Raw genomic sequence first — 17,557 nt, 5'->3', positions numbered from 1 at the left:
AGAAAACAACAACAGCGACAACAATAACAAGGCGAGAAAAGGCAAATAGCTCCAAGCTTCAGCAAGTAACATCCGATCCCGAGCCCCTGGTTCCGCCGTACTCATGGATGGCCGGTCGTTGGCTGAACAGGGCTATTTTTAGCCCCCCGCTGTCCGTGGTCCTCTCTCCGTGGTCTTCTCCCCGTGGCCCTAATTATGTGTGTGGTCTTGCGTTGAAAATGGCCCGAGCCGACCCTCAACGCAGACACGAGGGTTCGGGCCAAGTAACTATTAATGACAATTAACCCCCTTTTGTCTTTTGTCCCCCCCGGGCGGCCTCTCGTACTGAGCCGTGCAAGGTTGGCGGGGTGTCGTAGAAATTGAGACGGTTTTCGTATCCGCAGATGAAGGTTTGCTCGGGACGTACGGGTCACTACCGGTGCCGTCCACACGCCGAGCGAGCGTGGCTAATGCAGCCACATCCACCATGTCAGTTGACTACAACTACAAGATGCCATCTCTTTGACTGCTGAAATGCTTGCGGGGCAGCCTTGGGGATTGTGTCATTGCAATCTAAGCCCAGATGCTCCTGCGCCAGGAACGATATAATCATGTCGGAAAACTCTTGCGGTAGGATGTTGACGAGACCCCGCGACTGGGGATGTAACGCGACCAATCCCTAGTTTGATACAAACAAACAAAGGTCTCCTGGTTGGTTGTCTGGGATCTCGAGGAGAAAGAGATGGCCTACTTCTCTTTCGAGTCCTAGCTTTGGTACACGGTCGCTCAAGCATCACCCCAAGATCGCCAAGCGGCATGATCTGAGCCTTACAAGATTTCTGGCTAAATTGACCCGAGTAGCAAACTCGTCACAGGTCCGTGTACAGCGAAATGTCAATGCCAACTAGTACCAAGGCGGGCATTTGCTGTACTGGATTTGGCGTTTCGCATCGGGCCGGACCTCCAACTACCTACGGGCCGACGAGTTGAATTGTTCGGTCTAGACCGTGATATTGCTGCTTGACTCGGGATGCACGAATTACGGATTACACGGGCGAGCGTGGCTGACGCAGCCACATCTAAAACAGCAAAGGTGAGGCAGCACGGGGAGCACAGAAGCGGGATAGTAGCCAGTGGTGCCATGCCGCTCGCCAAGGTGACAGACGTGGGACCAGTGAGATGCTGGGACATGCCTCCATGATGGGACATGCCCTCCGTTGCATCTATTCGCACGGGATATTCTCCCACTCCGATGCTGCGGCATGCTGCAGAAACGTCGCAACGCAGTCTGTCGGCCCCCTTTGATCAAAACCTGCATTCTCTAGTTTCTGTTTGCTCTGCTCTCCTCCGTCCCCTGTCTGCGGTAGTTGTTTGCTTTCGCTCTCCGCGTCCGTCCCCCGTCTGCCGTCGGATCCTCGGATGCTACGCTTGCCGTTGATGGCTCCCGCGACAGGCACGGTTTTCAGCGTCAGATACGATACTGGGCCGACCGGCTTAAAAGCAAAGCACCGCTGAAGGAACGCCCGCCAAGAAAGTATGCTGTCGCTTTGACTCCCCGTCGGCCGTACGCTGGGGGTCGTAGGACCGAGAGGCCGGCGGGCGGGTGCCGGCGTCATCGGGAGGTGGCAGCCAGTGGTGGCAGCTACTTAGTGGTGGCCGCGCCTAAAAAGTGCCCGAACGGGCCCTAGGCTCAGGCACGGCAACCTGCTGTGGATGTCTCGGCCCAGGGGGTCCAGGGGCCTGCGGGGGAGCGTTCTACGGCCACTGAGCGCCCACCACTCCCGCCACCACCCGCGGGATGGGTACCAGAACCCTCTAAAACGGGTTACTCTAGGCTTGGGCTCGGTGCCGTGCGTGGTGCCGTGCGTGCTGGAGGTAGGTAGCTGCCCGGGGGTTGGGCAATTAATTGGATCGCTGTACCTAGGTAAGGTAGGTATCAACTGTAAGGTACCTACCTACCTGCCAAATGTAAGGTACCTGCCAACTGTACCTAACTTGGTTGGCGGGGGCTCGTTCGTCATCCCTCGCCCCCAGCCGCCGCTCAGCCACATCAGCCCAATTTCTTTCCCTCCTCTCCACTCCACCACTCCACCCTCCACCCACCAGATCCCATCAAGTTCCCCATCCTTTTTGGGCGTTTGTCTGTCTGGCTGTCTTGTTCGGTTGCTGGCTTGTCTTTCGACTTTTTGCTTCCCTCCAAACAACAACGAAGCGTAATAGACCAAGCCCAGCCGTCGTTAAATACTGCGCCGTCCTCTCACTACCTGCTGCCCGACTGCGTCCGATATACCTCGCCGCCGCCGTCGTCACCGTCACCACCGTCGTCGCTCGACTGTCCATCGTCGCACCATCCCACCAAGCTATCGTCGTCGTCGTCACGCCCGTCGCTGTCATCGCTGTCGCATACGGCGATCCAGCCCACCGGTGCCCCCTGCAACCCCGTCGTCCTCGGGAATGTGAGCGACCACGCCGACAAGCCCCACGCCCATACCGTCTTGTCTCGACACAAAGCTCCGAGACAAAGCTCTCGCCGAGCCCTCCCCTCGCTCCCATGGCTACCATGGCTTCTGAATTCCACTCTGGCTCTGAGGCCTTTCCTCCCCAACACCAACGCGACCCATCCGCCACCATGTCCCTGGGCAACACTCCCACAAGCCCCCAGGCGCCGCCCTCCGACCATGGTGGTGCTGCCGTCGACGGCACCTCCAACGGCAAGCAGAGCACCGATGATCACGACTTGCCGCCCCCTCCGAACCCGGCCGGTGCGAGCCCCGAGCAGCTCAAGCAGGTCTCCGACGTCCTGTCCTCCGAGGTACGCCTGAATCACCAACATGCACGATTGATGCTGGAACACGGCGCTGATGGAATCTTTAGATCGGAATTGCAACTCTGCTAAACCGCCTCAAGCAGAGCATAGCTTCTGCAAAGGTAAGACGAGCTTCCCAATGACCCGGCTCCTCCCTCTGCGGGCCCACCGCTGGCACCTATACTCACCTCATGTTCTCTAGGAATTCGGCCTGTTCCTCAAGAAGCGATCTGCCCTCGAAGAAGACCATGCCCAGGGTCTCAAGAAGCTCAGTCGATCCACACAGGATAGCATGCGCCGCCCCGACCACCGCCAGGGTACCTTTGGTGCCGCCTACGACGAGATGATGCACACCCACGATCGCATGGCGGAGAATGGCATGTCATTTGCCTCCTCCCTCCACCAGATGCACGACGAGATCATCGAGCTAGCCGCCAACGCCGAGCGCAACCGCAAAACTTGGAAGACCAACGGCCTGTCGGCTGAGCAGAAGGTCGCCGACATGGAACAGGCCATGCGCAAGAGTAAGGCCAAGTACGACACCCTCTCCGACGACTATGAGAGAGTCAAGATGGGGGAGGCACGGCAGAGCGGCAAGATGTTTGGTGCCCTCAAGGGCCACAAGTCTGCTGCCCAGCACGAGGAGGAACTGCTCAAGAAGGTCCAGGCCGCCGACCAGACCTACCACGGACACGTTCAAGCATTGCAGGCCGAGAAGGCTACGCTGTTGTCCACCACGCGACCCGAGGCCGTCAGGACCCTTCAGGATCTCATCCGAGAGATTGACTTGGGAGTATCGCTTCAGATGCAAAAACTTGGTATGTTAATGACTCCTCTGACCTCATTGCGAAGTGCGGGCTAACATGACGCCCAGCTTCCTACAACGAGAAGCTGTTGTTGAGCAACGGCTTGAACGTCAGCCCCATCCAGGGCCCAGGGGGCGAGGGCAGCCAACGTAGCTTGAGACAGGCTGTCTCGTCCATCGATAACGACAAGGACCTGAACAACTATGTCACTGCGCAGTACAGAAATCTACCCGCCAGCAGCGGAGAGATCAAGTACGAGCGTAATGCAGTGAGTCTGTCCGCGTCCCCTTCCCATGGGACGTCCATCTCACCATCCTCATAGGTCCTCGGCCCACAATCCTCCAGCCACGGTGCGACAAGCGGTCCTCTTCCACAACTTCCTCTTGCACAGAATCCCCCCTCAGGAAGCTTCGCCCCGCTAGGCCCTGGCTCAAGGTCAAGTACCCTCGGCCTGGGACCTCTCACCGGCGGATCTCAAACGCCTACTGCCTTGGACCCTCCGTTTCCTCCTGGCGGCCCCTCCGACGAACCCCGTCCCTTCTCGCAGTCCCATAGTAGGAGCTTCAGCCAAGGGACTGCGCCCACTCCACAAGCCGCACATCCTCCGCAGGTCTCTGGTAGAACCACTGGACAGCAGCGATATGGCAACGGAGGAGGTGGATCATTCGGCTCATCGGGACCGCCCCAGCTCGGCGCCCTGCCCTTCCAGCCATCCTCCGGGCCATCGCCTCCTCCACCTTCGGGCGCTTATCAGGCTCCCCAAGAGCTTTCCGGTAGCAGCCCTGCCACACAGGGGCCAACCAGCAGCGCCCGCTCGCCGCCTCCCTACGGGGCTCCTAGCCAACCTCCGGCTGGAGCATCAGCGCCAACCAAGCCCGTGTTTGGCCTTTCATTGAGTCGCCTTTATGAGCGTGACGGCCTAGCAGTGCCCATGGTTCTCTACCAGTGTATCCAGGCAGCTGATCTGTACGGTCTGGCCCTCGAGGGCATCTACCGACAGTCTGGCTCGATGAACCACATCCAGAGGCTCAAGAACATGTTCGATACAGGTATGTTTCCCACTGACCTTCAAGCTGAATCCGCGTCGTCTGACTAGCCCGCAGACTCCTCCAATCCGGCTCTCGACTTCAGGAACCCTGAAAACTTCTATCACGATGTCAACAGCGTCACCGGCCTGCTGAAGTTGTTCTTGCGTGACCTCCCCGACCCGCTCCTGACTCACGAGCACCACGACAGCTTCATTGCTGCAGCCAGTTAGTGCTCCCAATCCTCAAAACCGATATTCACATGAGCGCTCAAGCTAACTTCGACAAACAGAGCATGACGATGAGGTGGTCCGCCGGGATTCCCTGCACGCCATCATCAACAGCCTCCCCGACCCCAACTACGCCACCCTCCGCGCCCTCACCCTCCATCTCTACCGCGTCATGGACAACTCTCACACCAACCGTATGAACTCGCACAACCTTGCCGTCATCTTCGGTCCCACTCTCATGGGCACCGACCCCAGCACTGCAATCGCGGATGCCGGGTGGCAGATCAAGGTCATCGACACCATCCTGCAGAATACGTACCAGATCTTCGATGAGGATTAAATCCCCGATGCTCGGTAGCGTGGACAGTTGCGATTAGGGGCTTTTTTGAGGAGGAGGGACCGGAAAGATTGATTTTGAACCTGGCATGGCGTCTTACATGTTTCTGCGTGCGTGTTTATGGGTTTCTGTTTTTGATGGTTTTTAATGTAAGACTACTGAGGAGGCTATGTTGTCGCATATTATCACATGTTTATGTCGGGTCTTGCATTTTCCGTGTGTGCTGTTTTCTGTTTTCTCGCATTCCCCTTTATCCCTCCCCCAATCTCTCTGCCCGGGCTCTCTTTTTCCGTCAGGGAACTGAACAGTCACTGCTACTACGTGGTCACATTTAATACCATTGCGTGAGTTTGTCATTTGTCTCCCGGTGAAGAACATGGGAGCTGGAGCGGGCTGTGCTGCTTTAACTTTGCCCCACGAGGTTAGGGAGATGACGGACGAGGGACGTGATATGAATAGGTTATCTACATGCATGGATGGGGCGGATGGGCTGTGTCGTTTCTGCTCTGGTCTCTCTGGCAGCTAGCTGGCAGCTATGCTAATTGGTAGTGATAAGGTTCTGAAGAAAGGCGACCCAATATCTCGTATCTTTGTGGCTGGCTATGTGTTGCATCAACTCGTGGCTCGGCGTATTCTCGAAACGATAAAGTGACGTGAGCTGACATGATGAAACGATGTCGAATTGCGACTAGGGAGATGGGCGGTGTTGGGACATTGCGTCGTAAGCTTGTATGAGCCTCAATAATGCTGTTCTCAACTTCACAAGGCGGTGCGGCTGGGCAACCCGATACGGCCCAAGCAAGTCTCATTGAGCATCTATCTATCCATGGACAAGTTTGGTACAAAGAAACCCATGAGCCCCAATATACGCGGAACCCACCTCAAGTAAGAATTCCCGATTCCGTGCTCCTCATTCAATGCGCATGATTTCCCATCATCCCATTGATCCATTCCTTCGTACATATGTGTGTAATGCTATTTCTCTGGATCTTGGTCCCCCCGCCACCTCATCGCCTCCCAAATGCAGCGCCATGCAAATGCACAACAAACAAACGGGTATAAAAGCCCTGCTCCACAGCAAATGAGAACACTACCCCCTTAACCGTATCCTGGCCGCCGCCGCCCTAGAGTACATCGTCTCACACCGTCTTTGTTCTGTGCCACTCCAGTTCGCTGGGGCGTTGCTGGGTTTGTGGGTTGTGGGTTTGTTTGTCGTTATGTTCGTTGAAGGGGTATAAAATAACCCGCGTATGGTATGGAAACAGAAAACAAACCAGCAGACTCGCAAAGAACCATGTGAGACAAGATGAAGAATATGATGACCCAAAGAAAATGGAAGTAACGATGTAGTTTGTGATGTGGTGTTTCAAGGTTGATCTCAGACCCCCTGAAAACCAACCTGATTTGTATGGTACGTAGGTAAGTAATAATAATAGACAGGACCTCGAGTTTTACTGAATCTTGATTGCTTCGAATAAACCAAGGCTCAGGCTCGTGTCGTTCTCGCCAACATTGGGTGTTGGCTCGCTGAGCAACTCCCACCGTCGGAGAACAAATGGACTGAGGCGCTCCTGGACGGCCGGCCCTATGCCGTACATGGCCCCCATGCCACGGGCGGCAGCACTCTGGGCCGTCGCGGGCTTCTCGCGATGGGTAAGCATCAAGCTTTCTGCAGGACCCGGGTGTGGTGCGCTGAAGAGATAGTAGAGGCGCGGGTCAGACGACGTGTTGAGACTGGTCGTAGCGCCGGGAGTGAGCAGGATGGACTTGGCACACTGGGCGCGCAAGTCTTCTGGGAGAGTGTCCACGAGTAGCATCGCCATATCTTGCACCTGCTGGGGTAGTGAGCCGGTGATGGCAGGTGGGAGAGTCTCCAGCTCAAGCATAAGACCGCAAAGGACGAGGACGATGCGGGCTCGTGTGTCATGAACAGCCGGGATAGGTGGTTTGGTGGCCGATGCGCTAGGAAGAGGTGCCGACGGCGGCTCCGAGGACAAGCTGTGCAGCGTGACAAAACGAAGCATTGCGGGCAGCCAGTGCCGGAGAGCTGCTGTGTGGATTTCGGGTCTTTCCTGCGCTCCGCCTGCGATAACCTCCCAAAGATCTGTGAGCTTCTCTACCATGGCAATAGTCAGCTGCGCCATCTTGGGGGGCGGCTGTCCTGAGATGATAGCTTCCACAACCTCCAAGAGATTCTCAGCCATGTGGATCGATTGGTTCGATGCCAGTTCGGTGGTGTTGGTGGTCTTCGTTGAGGGAATGAGGTCCAGGAAGCCAGCCTGCGCTTGGCTCTTGAGGTGCTGAGTGATGTCGTCGCTCAGACAAGGTAGGAGACTCGTCCACATGATGTTGCCAGCCTCGATCGCGCGATCCATGGCCTTGGCAAATAGATCGAAGCGGGCTCCATGCCCGTCGCCCTCGCCAGGGTTCTGTTGGGACATGGACAAGTCGAGATTCAGCTTGAGCTGGCAAAATGGCAGGGTCAGCTCGTTGGCCAGTTGAAGGATCTGGTCGAAGGACATCTGGGACTCTCCAGAGTCTCCAGGGACCAGGAGGTTAGTGGTCACTTTCTGGACCAGGTCGCCAGCTTCGGGGAGGGACTTGAGACTCAGTGCGTAGGACACCGCGGTAGAATCCACCAAGACGAGCAGACGAAGGGTTTCAAGGAGGTTTTCCTGGCACTGGGTGTCGTCGAGAGGCAGATCAATCCCGTTGCTGTAGTTTCTCAGGCCAGAGTACTCCAACAAAGCATTCTTGACGAGATTCATCAGACCCTTGGATTGCTCTGACTTGGCACAACGTTGCTCCGTGCGGAACTGGTAGCTTTCTTCAGGGAAGAGACCCGTGGCAGCAGGCAACGGTGTGATGATGAGCTGCAACAGTTCCTGAAGATAGGTTGCCGATCCGTGCTGTTTTGCTGCAGCTTCGGATAGTGGAGTTGACGATGGAGCACTTGCAGTGCTGAGGATAATAGGCATGGCCAGACATCCGGTGCTGATAAGGAGAGGGAATAGATCCGAGAGCGGAGGCCGTTCTGGGAGCGAGCGAACATGGCTCGTCCAGTCGGTCATGAGCTTATCAAAATGCTGAGTATCGAACACCCGAGTCCTCGCCAGTAGTGTCGCAAACACCCGGCGCGTGTCATCCTTCTTCGCCCAACCTCGCTCTAGCCGTGGAATGATGGTTCGGAATAGTCGGTTCATAGTTGGAGGATCCAGCCGAGTCCCGCTTGACAGGAGCTTTTCGATCTCCTCGGCAACCTCCCCTTCTGCACTTTGCGCCGGCATAGTCATGATATCCGAGACAGGCGAGCATGCATCGATGGCGTTGTTCCGATCGCTTTGGAGCAACTCATGGCGGAGCTGTTTTGCAATCGCTTCGTGGCCCGCCATGCGTCGGGCTAGGCTGGATAGTGCTGCGAGTAGGGGTCGGGGTACAATTCCTTGCTCCTCGTTGATCGACTTCAGGCGTTCGATAAGGCTGTTAAACAAATTTCCCGCGCTGCCGATAGCTAAGAAGATTTGAAGGTTAGAGTTGATGGTATCGGCGCACGAGGCCAGGATCTCCGCATCTCCCGATTTTGTGCAGGCCTTCAATATCTCTGAGAGCATCGGGAAGTCCTCCACAGTCTCCATGACTTCACGAACAGAAGTGAACATGGCCACAGACATGGAAGGCTGTCCCTTTCTAGAAAACTGGCTCGTTACGATGTCGCGGAGTTGGGCACCAACGCAGCTCCTGAGAGCTCTGCTGCTGTTCCGTATCCTGCGCAGTAGCTTCGGAAGAGACAGTGGCTTTTTCTCAGATAACGGGTCGCCTGGAGGTAGAGGTAGTCCGAGGGTGTGTTTAAGGCACTTGACGGCGTTGAAAATGTTCTGCTCTTCATCAGCGACCGAGTAATTTCCAGCTCTTCGTAGGAGATTTCCTCTCTCGGCCCGTCGCTTCTCAGAAAGAGCATGCAGGGGCAACTCGACAAGTAATCTAGTTGAACAGGGGCCTTCGTCTGGGTCGATGTCGGCGTCGTCGTGGTAGCCGCCGCGAGCGATCACCCACTGGATATACTGAGGGACGGAGAAGTGACCGGTTCGCACAAGTTCCGTCACCAAGAGGTACACAAGCTCCTTGCGGGTTTTGTCGTGGGTGGCAATGCCGTCCAGAATCTCAAGAATAGCCGTCGTGGGGTTGACTCGGAAGGTGCTCCATGCTCGAATCAGGTTTGCTGCGACGTAGACCTTGGCCAAGCCTGGGCGATGGAACGAAGTAGCCCATTCGACAAGCGTCTTGATAATCAAGGGTTTGCTGTCGCTCGTTGACCAACATTGCGCGGCCAGCTCTCGATCGATGGGTTCCTTCAGGGCGGCGTCTAGAAGTTTGACCAGTTGGTTTCGTCCAGCGGGTAAGGAAGTCGAGCTCGAGACCAGGAGTCGCGAATTTCGTATTTGAATCGAATTGATCATGTTTTGCATCGTCTCGTCGTCGGAAGCCAAGGAGGCCAGGAGGGTATCTCGGTACTTGGGCCAAGTGTTGGGGTAAATGAAACTCTCCGGGTTAGTCTTAAGCAGCGAGCCAAGGAGGGTTGTGAGCCTGCTCGATAGCTGGACCAAAATGTCTCGATCGGGGTCGTTGTGGATCTAATTATAGTTAGCTACCAGAATCCTAACAAGAAGTAGGAAAGGACCTACGACATGGAGGTGGCTGAGCAACGCGAATACAAGGCGGCGGCCGTATTTGCGTGATCGCATCAAGTCCTTCCAATATATCTGAGCAATCAGAATCCACATGGGCATCTTAGACTGGGGGCTGTTCTCGATCCCAGAGACAACCCAGTCAAGATAGTGGTCTCGGTCCAATAGTTGCTCGGAATAAAGGTTCGTGGCGAGGCGGATACTGTGGGTTTGTTAGAAGTCGGATGTGTGACGGAGTAAAAGTCAAACTCACGCGTAAGTTACTCTGGCCTTCCACTCACTCTCACCAAAGCCCGAGACGACCGCATCGACAAACTGCTCGACGAAGACAGTCCAATCCCTAGCCCATTTCAGTTCGCCGCCCATGACAAAGGCACCGTTGACTCCCTTCCTCTTGAATGCCCGGATCTCGTTGGCGCCAACGCACTTGGCCAGCCATACAGCTCTCTCGGTCGGGACGTCCTTGTTCAAGCACTGGTCGAGGAGGGTTCTGCCGCGAATTCCGTGAGGGATTGTGCGGCTGAGGCGGCGCAAGGAGATGGCAGGGTTCGCCAAATCCTTGAGCCACACCTCTCGCTTTGTGTCAGTGAGCGTGACACGAGGCGGTGGTTTGAAGGTAGACGGTGCATTGATCTGACCGCGGTGTCTCCGCTGGTTCAATACACCCATGAAAATGGTAGAAAGGGCGTTGAGGCCGCTCTTCTGCTTGAGAGCCGGAAAGATGGCTAACTTTGCAGAGGATGTTTCGGGAACATTGAGGTTGACCTTATCCCAAGTACCCTTAGTGATGGCTTCGCCGTTCCATTCATCTTCATGATGAGCGCCGTGCCAGGGAAAGAAGTCGGCATATCCCGAGCTCAGCCCCTTGCTGAAGGGATCGACCGGAGTTCGGTTGGGAGCATCGTGTCTAGTGGGCACGAATCGAGGGGCAAGAGGGGGGATCTCGACCGTGTAGGGCTTCGGACGCGCATCCTTCTTCGGGGGCGCGGGTGCGGGTGTAGTTATTCGGGGGGCGGATACCGGCTGCGATCCTCGTGGACGACGTCGGGGCATCGGTAGGGGCATGTTATCGATGTCCTGATGGGAAGCCTTGGATACGGCCGGGCTTAGGGTGCCGGTCTCGAAAGGGTCGGAGATGGGTAACATGCGCGATGGGGTGAGGCTCTGGGGTGAGCCGGTGACGGAAATGTGACCCGAGAATTCGTTGGAGAGCTCGAGCTTGAGGCGGGAGCCGCCCCTCCTCGGGGTAGAGGTATATCGATTTGACGCGACATCGGTGGACTCGCCGGTGAGGTCTATGAAGGAGGAGTCTTTTCGGACGGGGGACGCGGGTAAGAACTGTGGCTGCTGTTGTTGCGATAGAGAGCGCGGATGAGGAGGACGCTGCTGGCCGGGCAGCGACGATGAGCTCACGGTCCGCTGAGGCGGGCGCGGCTGGACGCCCATGGGGGTCCTCGAGGTCATTGCTGGGACGGAGGCGGATGCGCCATGCCGAAAGATCTATGTGGTGAATGCGATGGGATGCGGTGGTAAATGGAGGATGACTCGGTCGTGATCGGGTCGCGGTGCCGTGCGACCGTCGGCCGGGAGGAGAAAGTGGACCGCGAGCGACAGTTGAGGGAGGATATCGATTCACCACGATGGGGGCGAGTTGCGCGTGTGTTCCGTCGTCTGTCGGCGTCGTTTGTCGTCGAGGGCGTTGCCGTCGGGCATTAGGCGTTCGGGTCAGCCGCACCGGTCCGAGGCGAGTGAGACGAGGCGACGAGAGTATGTAATCGCTGGTGAAGCCCCAAGTGGGTCGTTGTTTGGTCGTCGGTATTGGCGGTCCAAGTTGTCGCCTGAGATGGCCGTCAGGGCACAATGGGAAATGGGAGCGGCGGTTGAGCTGACGAGGGAATGAAAGAGTCAGATTGAGTGAAATACAGCAGGAAGGTACCAAGGAGGCACGCGGCGCCGACGGCAGAGACGATGAGATGCGGATGCGGATGTGGATGTGGCCGGGGATGGGGGGATGGGTACGGGGGGGATGTCGGCCAGGGCGAGGCACAAGACAGGCCTCAGGCGAGACACAACCAAGGACCAGAGTGAGTACACGACGGCGAGGACGACGGGCTACTTACTCGCTCGCTTCACTGGGGAAGAGACGGAATGGGGGGCGTGTGTGGCTGCGAAGAAGAGGGAGCAAGGCAAGGTACGGCCGTCCAGACGCTTGACGCAGGTAGGTCGTCGGCGAGTGGCAGGCTAGCGATCGATCTGCGGGTACTCCGTGCTCCGTCTCGATACGCATGTACAGTAGGTATGTGTGCGAGGATGTGGTGGGCGCCTGTGTATTCTTCCCGTTCGATGCTAGGGTAACATAGTCAGAGAGAAATGATTGGGATTTGGATTGGGATTGGGATTCCAGCCAGGATGATTGGGGGGGAGGCAACAGTAGCGTGTCGAGATGGAGTGTTTGTAGGGAGAGGCCAGGCGGGACAAGCAGGGGGCAGGCACTGGGACCGCGGGAACGGACGGCCTCGGCCACTGCCACGGGTTCAGACAGTGCGCTTGCACAAATTGATAAAGTGAAGTGAATGGGGGTATGAATCATGAATGGGTAACTACTACTACGTACCTAATAGGGACTGAGTGGCTCCAATGAGAGAGAAGAGACATGGTGTCTGAAGTGGCAAGGGATAACTACTAGGGCCACGCCACACGGCCTATCTCCAAACCCCGCTTGCTGATGAGTGGTGATGAGCGCTCTGTATTACGGTATTACCCAACTTGCCCGATGGCAGCACACCCCAGATCTCAAACGGGTATTACGTTGGAATGTGCAGATTATCTTGCGCCTTGTGGTCGGTCGCAGACGTCCACTATTGACTTTGACCGAGGAGGAAGTCCTCCGAGCCGGGTGGCTTTCGTTCAGCCAGCAACGCAACCCTTTTTATCTCCGCAGCACCCCGGGCGCCCGCTCTGCACTGCACTGCGCCTCTGAATCACATATGGCCAAGAGAAGCCCATGGGCAAATCTCTGCTGACGCCTCAAGTACATAGTCGTCAAACCGAGGGTGGCGATGGCTGGTGCTGACTGACATTAGCACTGCTGGCTGAGATGCTCGTCTTCTTGTTCGGGCTTCTCTGCGAATGCATACAAACAAACATTCACACATCCAACTACACCCGGCAGCCTGGCAGTGTCGGACAAATACACCTGCAGGATGCCATCCCAACAAACGCCCGGCCACTGACGATCGGGATGCTCGGTGGCCAAAACCTTCACAAACAATGCCCCCGATCAGCAGCCCGATGCCGCAACCCTTCTTCTGTATTCTGTGTATTCCGGGGGAGAGGGCGTGCGCCACTCACGAGCACGACCCCGGCACCGCCTGGGCAGCACTTAGCGGGCAACCTATTATCAACGCCAACCCACCCGGTAACGCTGCTCATTGGATTCCTCCGGGGGGGGGGGGGCGACTTGGGGGTTGGCTCGCGACAGCCGCGCTTCGCTTGTTTTGTTGCGGTGCGTTGCGGTGTGCGGAGAAGCGAGACGGGGTCGTCGAATTGTCGGCCCACGTCCGAACAGGCCGATGCAGAATGAGCCAATGAGCCAATGACCCGGATAAAATGCCAGACATGCTGCACGGCCAAGCCAAGCCATCCCATGCTATCTTCAACTCTACACACTACAGAACATTTCTGCAATCGCGCGCATGCGCCACGCGTAGGTAGCCTCATTTCTGTCTGGGTACGGAGTGCTCCGTAGCCGAATATCGGAATCCCTTCCGTCGGCTGGTCGCTCCGGGCGGGAGCCGACCAAACCCCCCTTTCAGCCCCGAGCAACCGCCCGGATTCACCTTCCTTTCTGGCCTCCGCAAATTGCCCAAGCTGTCGGCTTCACGGCTTCACGGGAACAAGATCCCTGAGGCTTCGCACTACTGCGTACCCACCGAGTATAATAGCACAGATACAGTAATTCGAGTGTAATGACGAGCTAGTGAGATCACTCTTTCCGGCAGACCGTCCTTCTACGCACGTCTTCCGTAATTCCGATAGTCATCGTTTGTCACCCCACAAGGATCAATCAAACTGTGCACTTACACTAAAGCATAACCTACGTACCTTGTGATATAAGCCAAAAAATATAAATAAAGATATAAATACTAATGAACCCTTATGTTTAAGGATTAGGCTTAGTCCACTATGTTGACTGCCACAATCAAAAGTTATTGACCTGAGACTCATTTTATGATCATTGTGGGTATGTATGTAGCTCCATTGATTTACCGTCCAATTGCGGAATGCATCAAGGCGGCTGGACCACAAAACCAGTACCATCTGGGTTGTTGGCGCGCCGGTGAGATGGATTGCCTTCTTTACAGCAAGCATTGATGCCTTCCTGTCTGTCGGTGAGGAAAGGGGCTTAAATCTGGCAGGGGCCTCTTAGAAGTTGGGTTCGCCTATCCATGATACCAGAGCAGACCAGGAGCACAAGATCGTAGCCCTCCCTGTTAATGGCTAAATCCCGGCGAATGAACAAATCCGGCCTCACTCCATGATTCATCGTCAAGTTCAAAACCGCTGCAGTGTCATCCCATATCTCTGTCCGACATTCGGTGTTTGCATAAATGTCTCCCTCATCTATCTCTGTCAAGCCCAGTGTGCCTATCCGCTGTGCCTATCCGTCTCACGTTAGCTCTTCAGGCAGAGTATGCCGGATCAACCCGCCGACCGTACAACCGCGTCACAACTGAGCAGTTGGGGCGCCACTCAGGCGGCGTCTCACAACTCCCAGCTTGAGCTTGCTGCAGGTGACCGGCGACCACACCACGCGTGCCAAGCCCAACATGCCCCGGCACTAATTACGTCGCATTTCGTACACCCGTATCCCCGTCACTGTGTGTCACAAGCCTCGCTCGTGGCCTGACCAACGGACATGGCCAATGCGTGAAACAGGGACGTCAAGTACTACTCAATCACTCACTCGGCTATCTGCAGGCCATCTCAAACAAAGAGGTCCGTGAATAAGGTGCATGCGTAGTAGAATAGAGGCGCAAACGCAAAAGAGCAGGCCTTGCCCAGAGGGCTCTTCATTGCTCCGTCAACTGGCCGCCCGTAACTACAATAGACCGACCCAGTGCAAACATCAAGTGCCGTAGATCCAATTTGATAAGGGCAAATCAGCTCATCAAAAACAGAAAAACATGCGTGCCACACCATTGCCCAATCCAGCGGAAGATGGTAAAGTCATGCCATCAGAGGTCCCCCGCCTGATTAACCGTCCACTCGCTCCAGCCCTTCTCCTCACCGGGCAGCTTAATCGCCTCCCAATCGCTCCTCGTCACAGACTTCCATTCCTCGATTGGAATCCAGCCAATGTATGCCCTGTCCCCAAAGCCGCCTACGAAGTAGACCTTGGTCACAACCAGTCGTGACCACTGGCTCTGGTGGATGGCGTTGCCCGGGAGCCAGTACTTGGCATCGGGGTGCTTGAAGGTGAAGCAGGCGGCAAGCTTCACGGCCGAGACGGGGTCGGGAGTGATGTCCTCGAGATAACCGATGAGCGAGAAGCGCGGAAGGTTGGCTGCCGAGTATGGCACCGTGTCGGGCGTGTTCGATTGCGGAGTGTTATACTCGGAACTCGAGAGGAACGGAATGTAGGCCGACAGGCGTGAGAGGAAAGCCATGCGCCTCGACGGAGGGTAGGGAGGAACCCAGTTCATGGACACCGTAAGGTTGGACCCGGCGCGGGCATTCTTAAATGTCGTGGCGATCTTGATCTCGAGGATCGTAGGGTCGCCCTCCTCCTCGCAGTCGGCGACGTAGTCCATCATGCCAATGGGGAGACCCTCGAGTCCCAACTCGGCCTCGTTGACCTTGCCATTGGAGTGCTTGTCCGGGAAGATGGTCGACATCGTAGCGAGCTTGGTGAGGGCGAGAACACGACGGGCGATGACAGCAGATTCGAAGGTAGTCGGGATCCTGTGTTCCTGGGTCTCAGGCTCCTTGGCAGAGCTGTCAGCGGGGCTGAAGGCGTGCGCGGTCGCAACCAGGCCGGCGACGGCGTAGGTAAACTTCATGGTGAAATCTTTGGTTCGTGGCGCGTAGAGTTAAGGTTGATGCGACCAGGCTCAGGGTGTCGTCGAGACAGAGACAAGCGGGATCAAGTTCGTCATGGGCGGGGGGAAACTGGAGGGAAAAGAAGAAGAGGGACGGACGAGGGGAGACAGTAAAGTATGGCGACAAAGCTTGGCGACATGGCCTAAAACGTTCAGGCTAGGCGGAGGTGGCCGCGCTAGCTGGTGACCCTGATCCCATGATGATGTTACGGTCGGAGTATCACCGCCGAGGCTAGATTGATAAGATTAGATCCCGGTCTCGCCGGCCGAAACCGGTTATGGCCGTTGCACCGTTGACTGGCTGTCGGGACGTCTTAGGACGACTTGGGACGACCTGCCCCCCCAGATGGCATGATGTGATCGAGGCATTTAAATCATCGCGTTCGTACAAGATAATTCACTCACGCTTGCGTGTGGATATGAAGAGGTTACGAGCATCTTGGCGAAATGCGCCGCAGGGTTTGGTGGATGTGATTCCATCGTCGGCCGAAGCTTCACAGGGCCACTTTTCATGCCATGCAAGGACCTTTCTTTTGACGGACCAGACTAACCGTACGCAGTACCTTCGTCAATCGCATCAATACCGTACTTCAGTCAGTCAGTCACACGCCAAGACACAGTGCAGCTCTAACCAGGAATTGTGGCTACCAAGGACAAACTATTTACTTGGCGAGCCATTTTGTCGAGGGACGCCAAGGGTCTATATCGCTGGTAACGGTTGGTCGGCGGTGAATTGGGACAGCACAGCCCCGTCACATACCAGGCCGTCAACTGATTTACCGGATATTGGGGACAAAGTCACATTGCTGGACGGTGGCCAATCCGCGGTGGCCACTCCCCTGTCGTCAGTGAGACGCTCCGGAATGGAGGTGAGAGTGGTGGGGGTCACGTATAAGTAGTAGTAGAGTGTCTATTCACACGCACACCCATTCATGTTTGCACTCATTGCCATGACATGTAGTTAGGTACACCGTTTACTTGCCCCCTCTGATTTTGAGGGAAGAGTATTGGCCATAAGTATGACAATTCAGTACAACAAAGAATAGGTATGGGACGTATTAGTAGACATAAGGTTTGTTATTAAAATGCAAGGCTAATTATTTCTTTGCTCCTTGTTCTTTCCGGAAACGATGTTGAATTGCTTCGCAATAGGACGCATCATCTGCGTGTGAATAAGAGTGAATATGCGTGCAAATAGCCATAACTTTAAGTATGTAGAAGTCAAGCTCTGACTCGGTCTCCTAAGACGGCGAAAGACTTTTATTCGAACATTTATTTTCCCTGACAGAGCTTGCCGCAATTGTGATGTACCCCTCGTACCATCACGATTCAGCGCGCTCCGTCGTGGTTGTCACCGCCAGGAGGAGGCTTGGAACAGCTTCCGAGGGTCCCAATGATGTCACCATTGCCTGAGCAACTCTATTGCTTGAGAACATTAAGAGCATGGCCGTGGCCCTCGAGTGCCTGAACTGACTTGAATATATTGTGAGGGGGATCCAGTGTCAGCCGCGAGGTCGTTCATGCCATACGTTATTGCTTGCGTGGTGACAGCCCAGCTGCCCGAGTCCTCCGAGATGGTGCAGATGCT

The 17,557-nt window shown here is 55.9% G+C and overlaps 3 protein-coding genes across 3 annotated transcripts; 1 reads left to right on the top strand and 2 right to left on the bottom strand.

The window, feature by feature from the left end:
• Positions 1–2,539: 2,539 nt before the first annotated feature.
• Positions 2,540–5,186, top strand: BGZ61DRAFT_496695 (uncharacterized protein; the record flags this gene model as incomplete). Its single annotated transcript, XM_046251048.1, has 7 exons — positions 2,540–2,791; positions 2,854–2,907; positions 2,988–3,603; positions 3,660–3,859; positions 3,914–4,640; positions 4,695–4,844; positions 4,909–5,186. The coding sequence occupies 7 exons, from the start codon at positions 2,540–2,542 to the stop codon at positions 5,184–5,186; spliced, it is 2,277 nt and encodes a 758-aa protein (XP_046100267.1).
• A 1,448-nt stretch (positions 5,187–6,634) lies between these two features.
• Positions 6,635–11,332, bottom strand: BGZ61DRAFT_360299 (uncharacterized protein; the record flags this gene model as incomplete). The annotated part of the gene is made up of 3 exons (XM_046241165.1): positions 6,635–9,814; positions 9,866–10,070; positions 10,122–11,332. The coding sequence occupies 3 exons, from the start codon at positions 11,330–11,332 to the stop codon at positions 6,635–6,637; spliced, it is 4,596 nt and encodes a 1,531-aa protein (XP_046100266.1).
• A 3,773-nt stretch (positions 11,333–15,105) lies between these two features.
• On the bottom strand, positions 15,106–15,930 carry BGZ61DRAFT_360182 (FMN-binding split barrel-related protein; the record flags this gene model as incomplete). Its single annotated transcript, XM_046241147.1, has 1 exon — positions 15,106–15,930. The coding sequence occupies one exon, from the start codon at positions 15,928–15,930 to the stop codon at positions 15,106–15,108; it is 825 nt and encodes a 274-aa protein (XP_046100265.1).
• Between the last annotated feature and the right edge of the window lie 1,627 nt (positions 15,931–17,557).

Source organism: Ilyonectria robusta (assembly GCF_021365365.1).
Source record: "Ilyonectria robusta strain PMI_751 chromosome Unknown BGZ61scaffold_19, whole genome shotgun sequence".
Taxonomy (NCBI): domain Eukaryota; kingdom Fungi; phylum Ascomycota; class Sordariomycetes; order Hypocreales; family Nectriaceae; genus Ilyonectria; species Ilyonectria robusta.
This window is presented reverse-complemented; position numbering and strand designations above follow the sequence as displayed.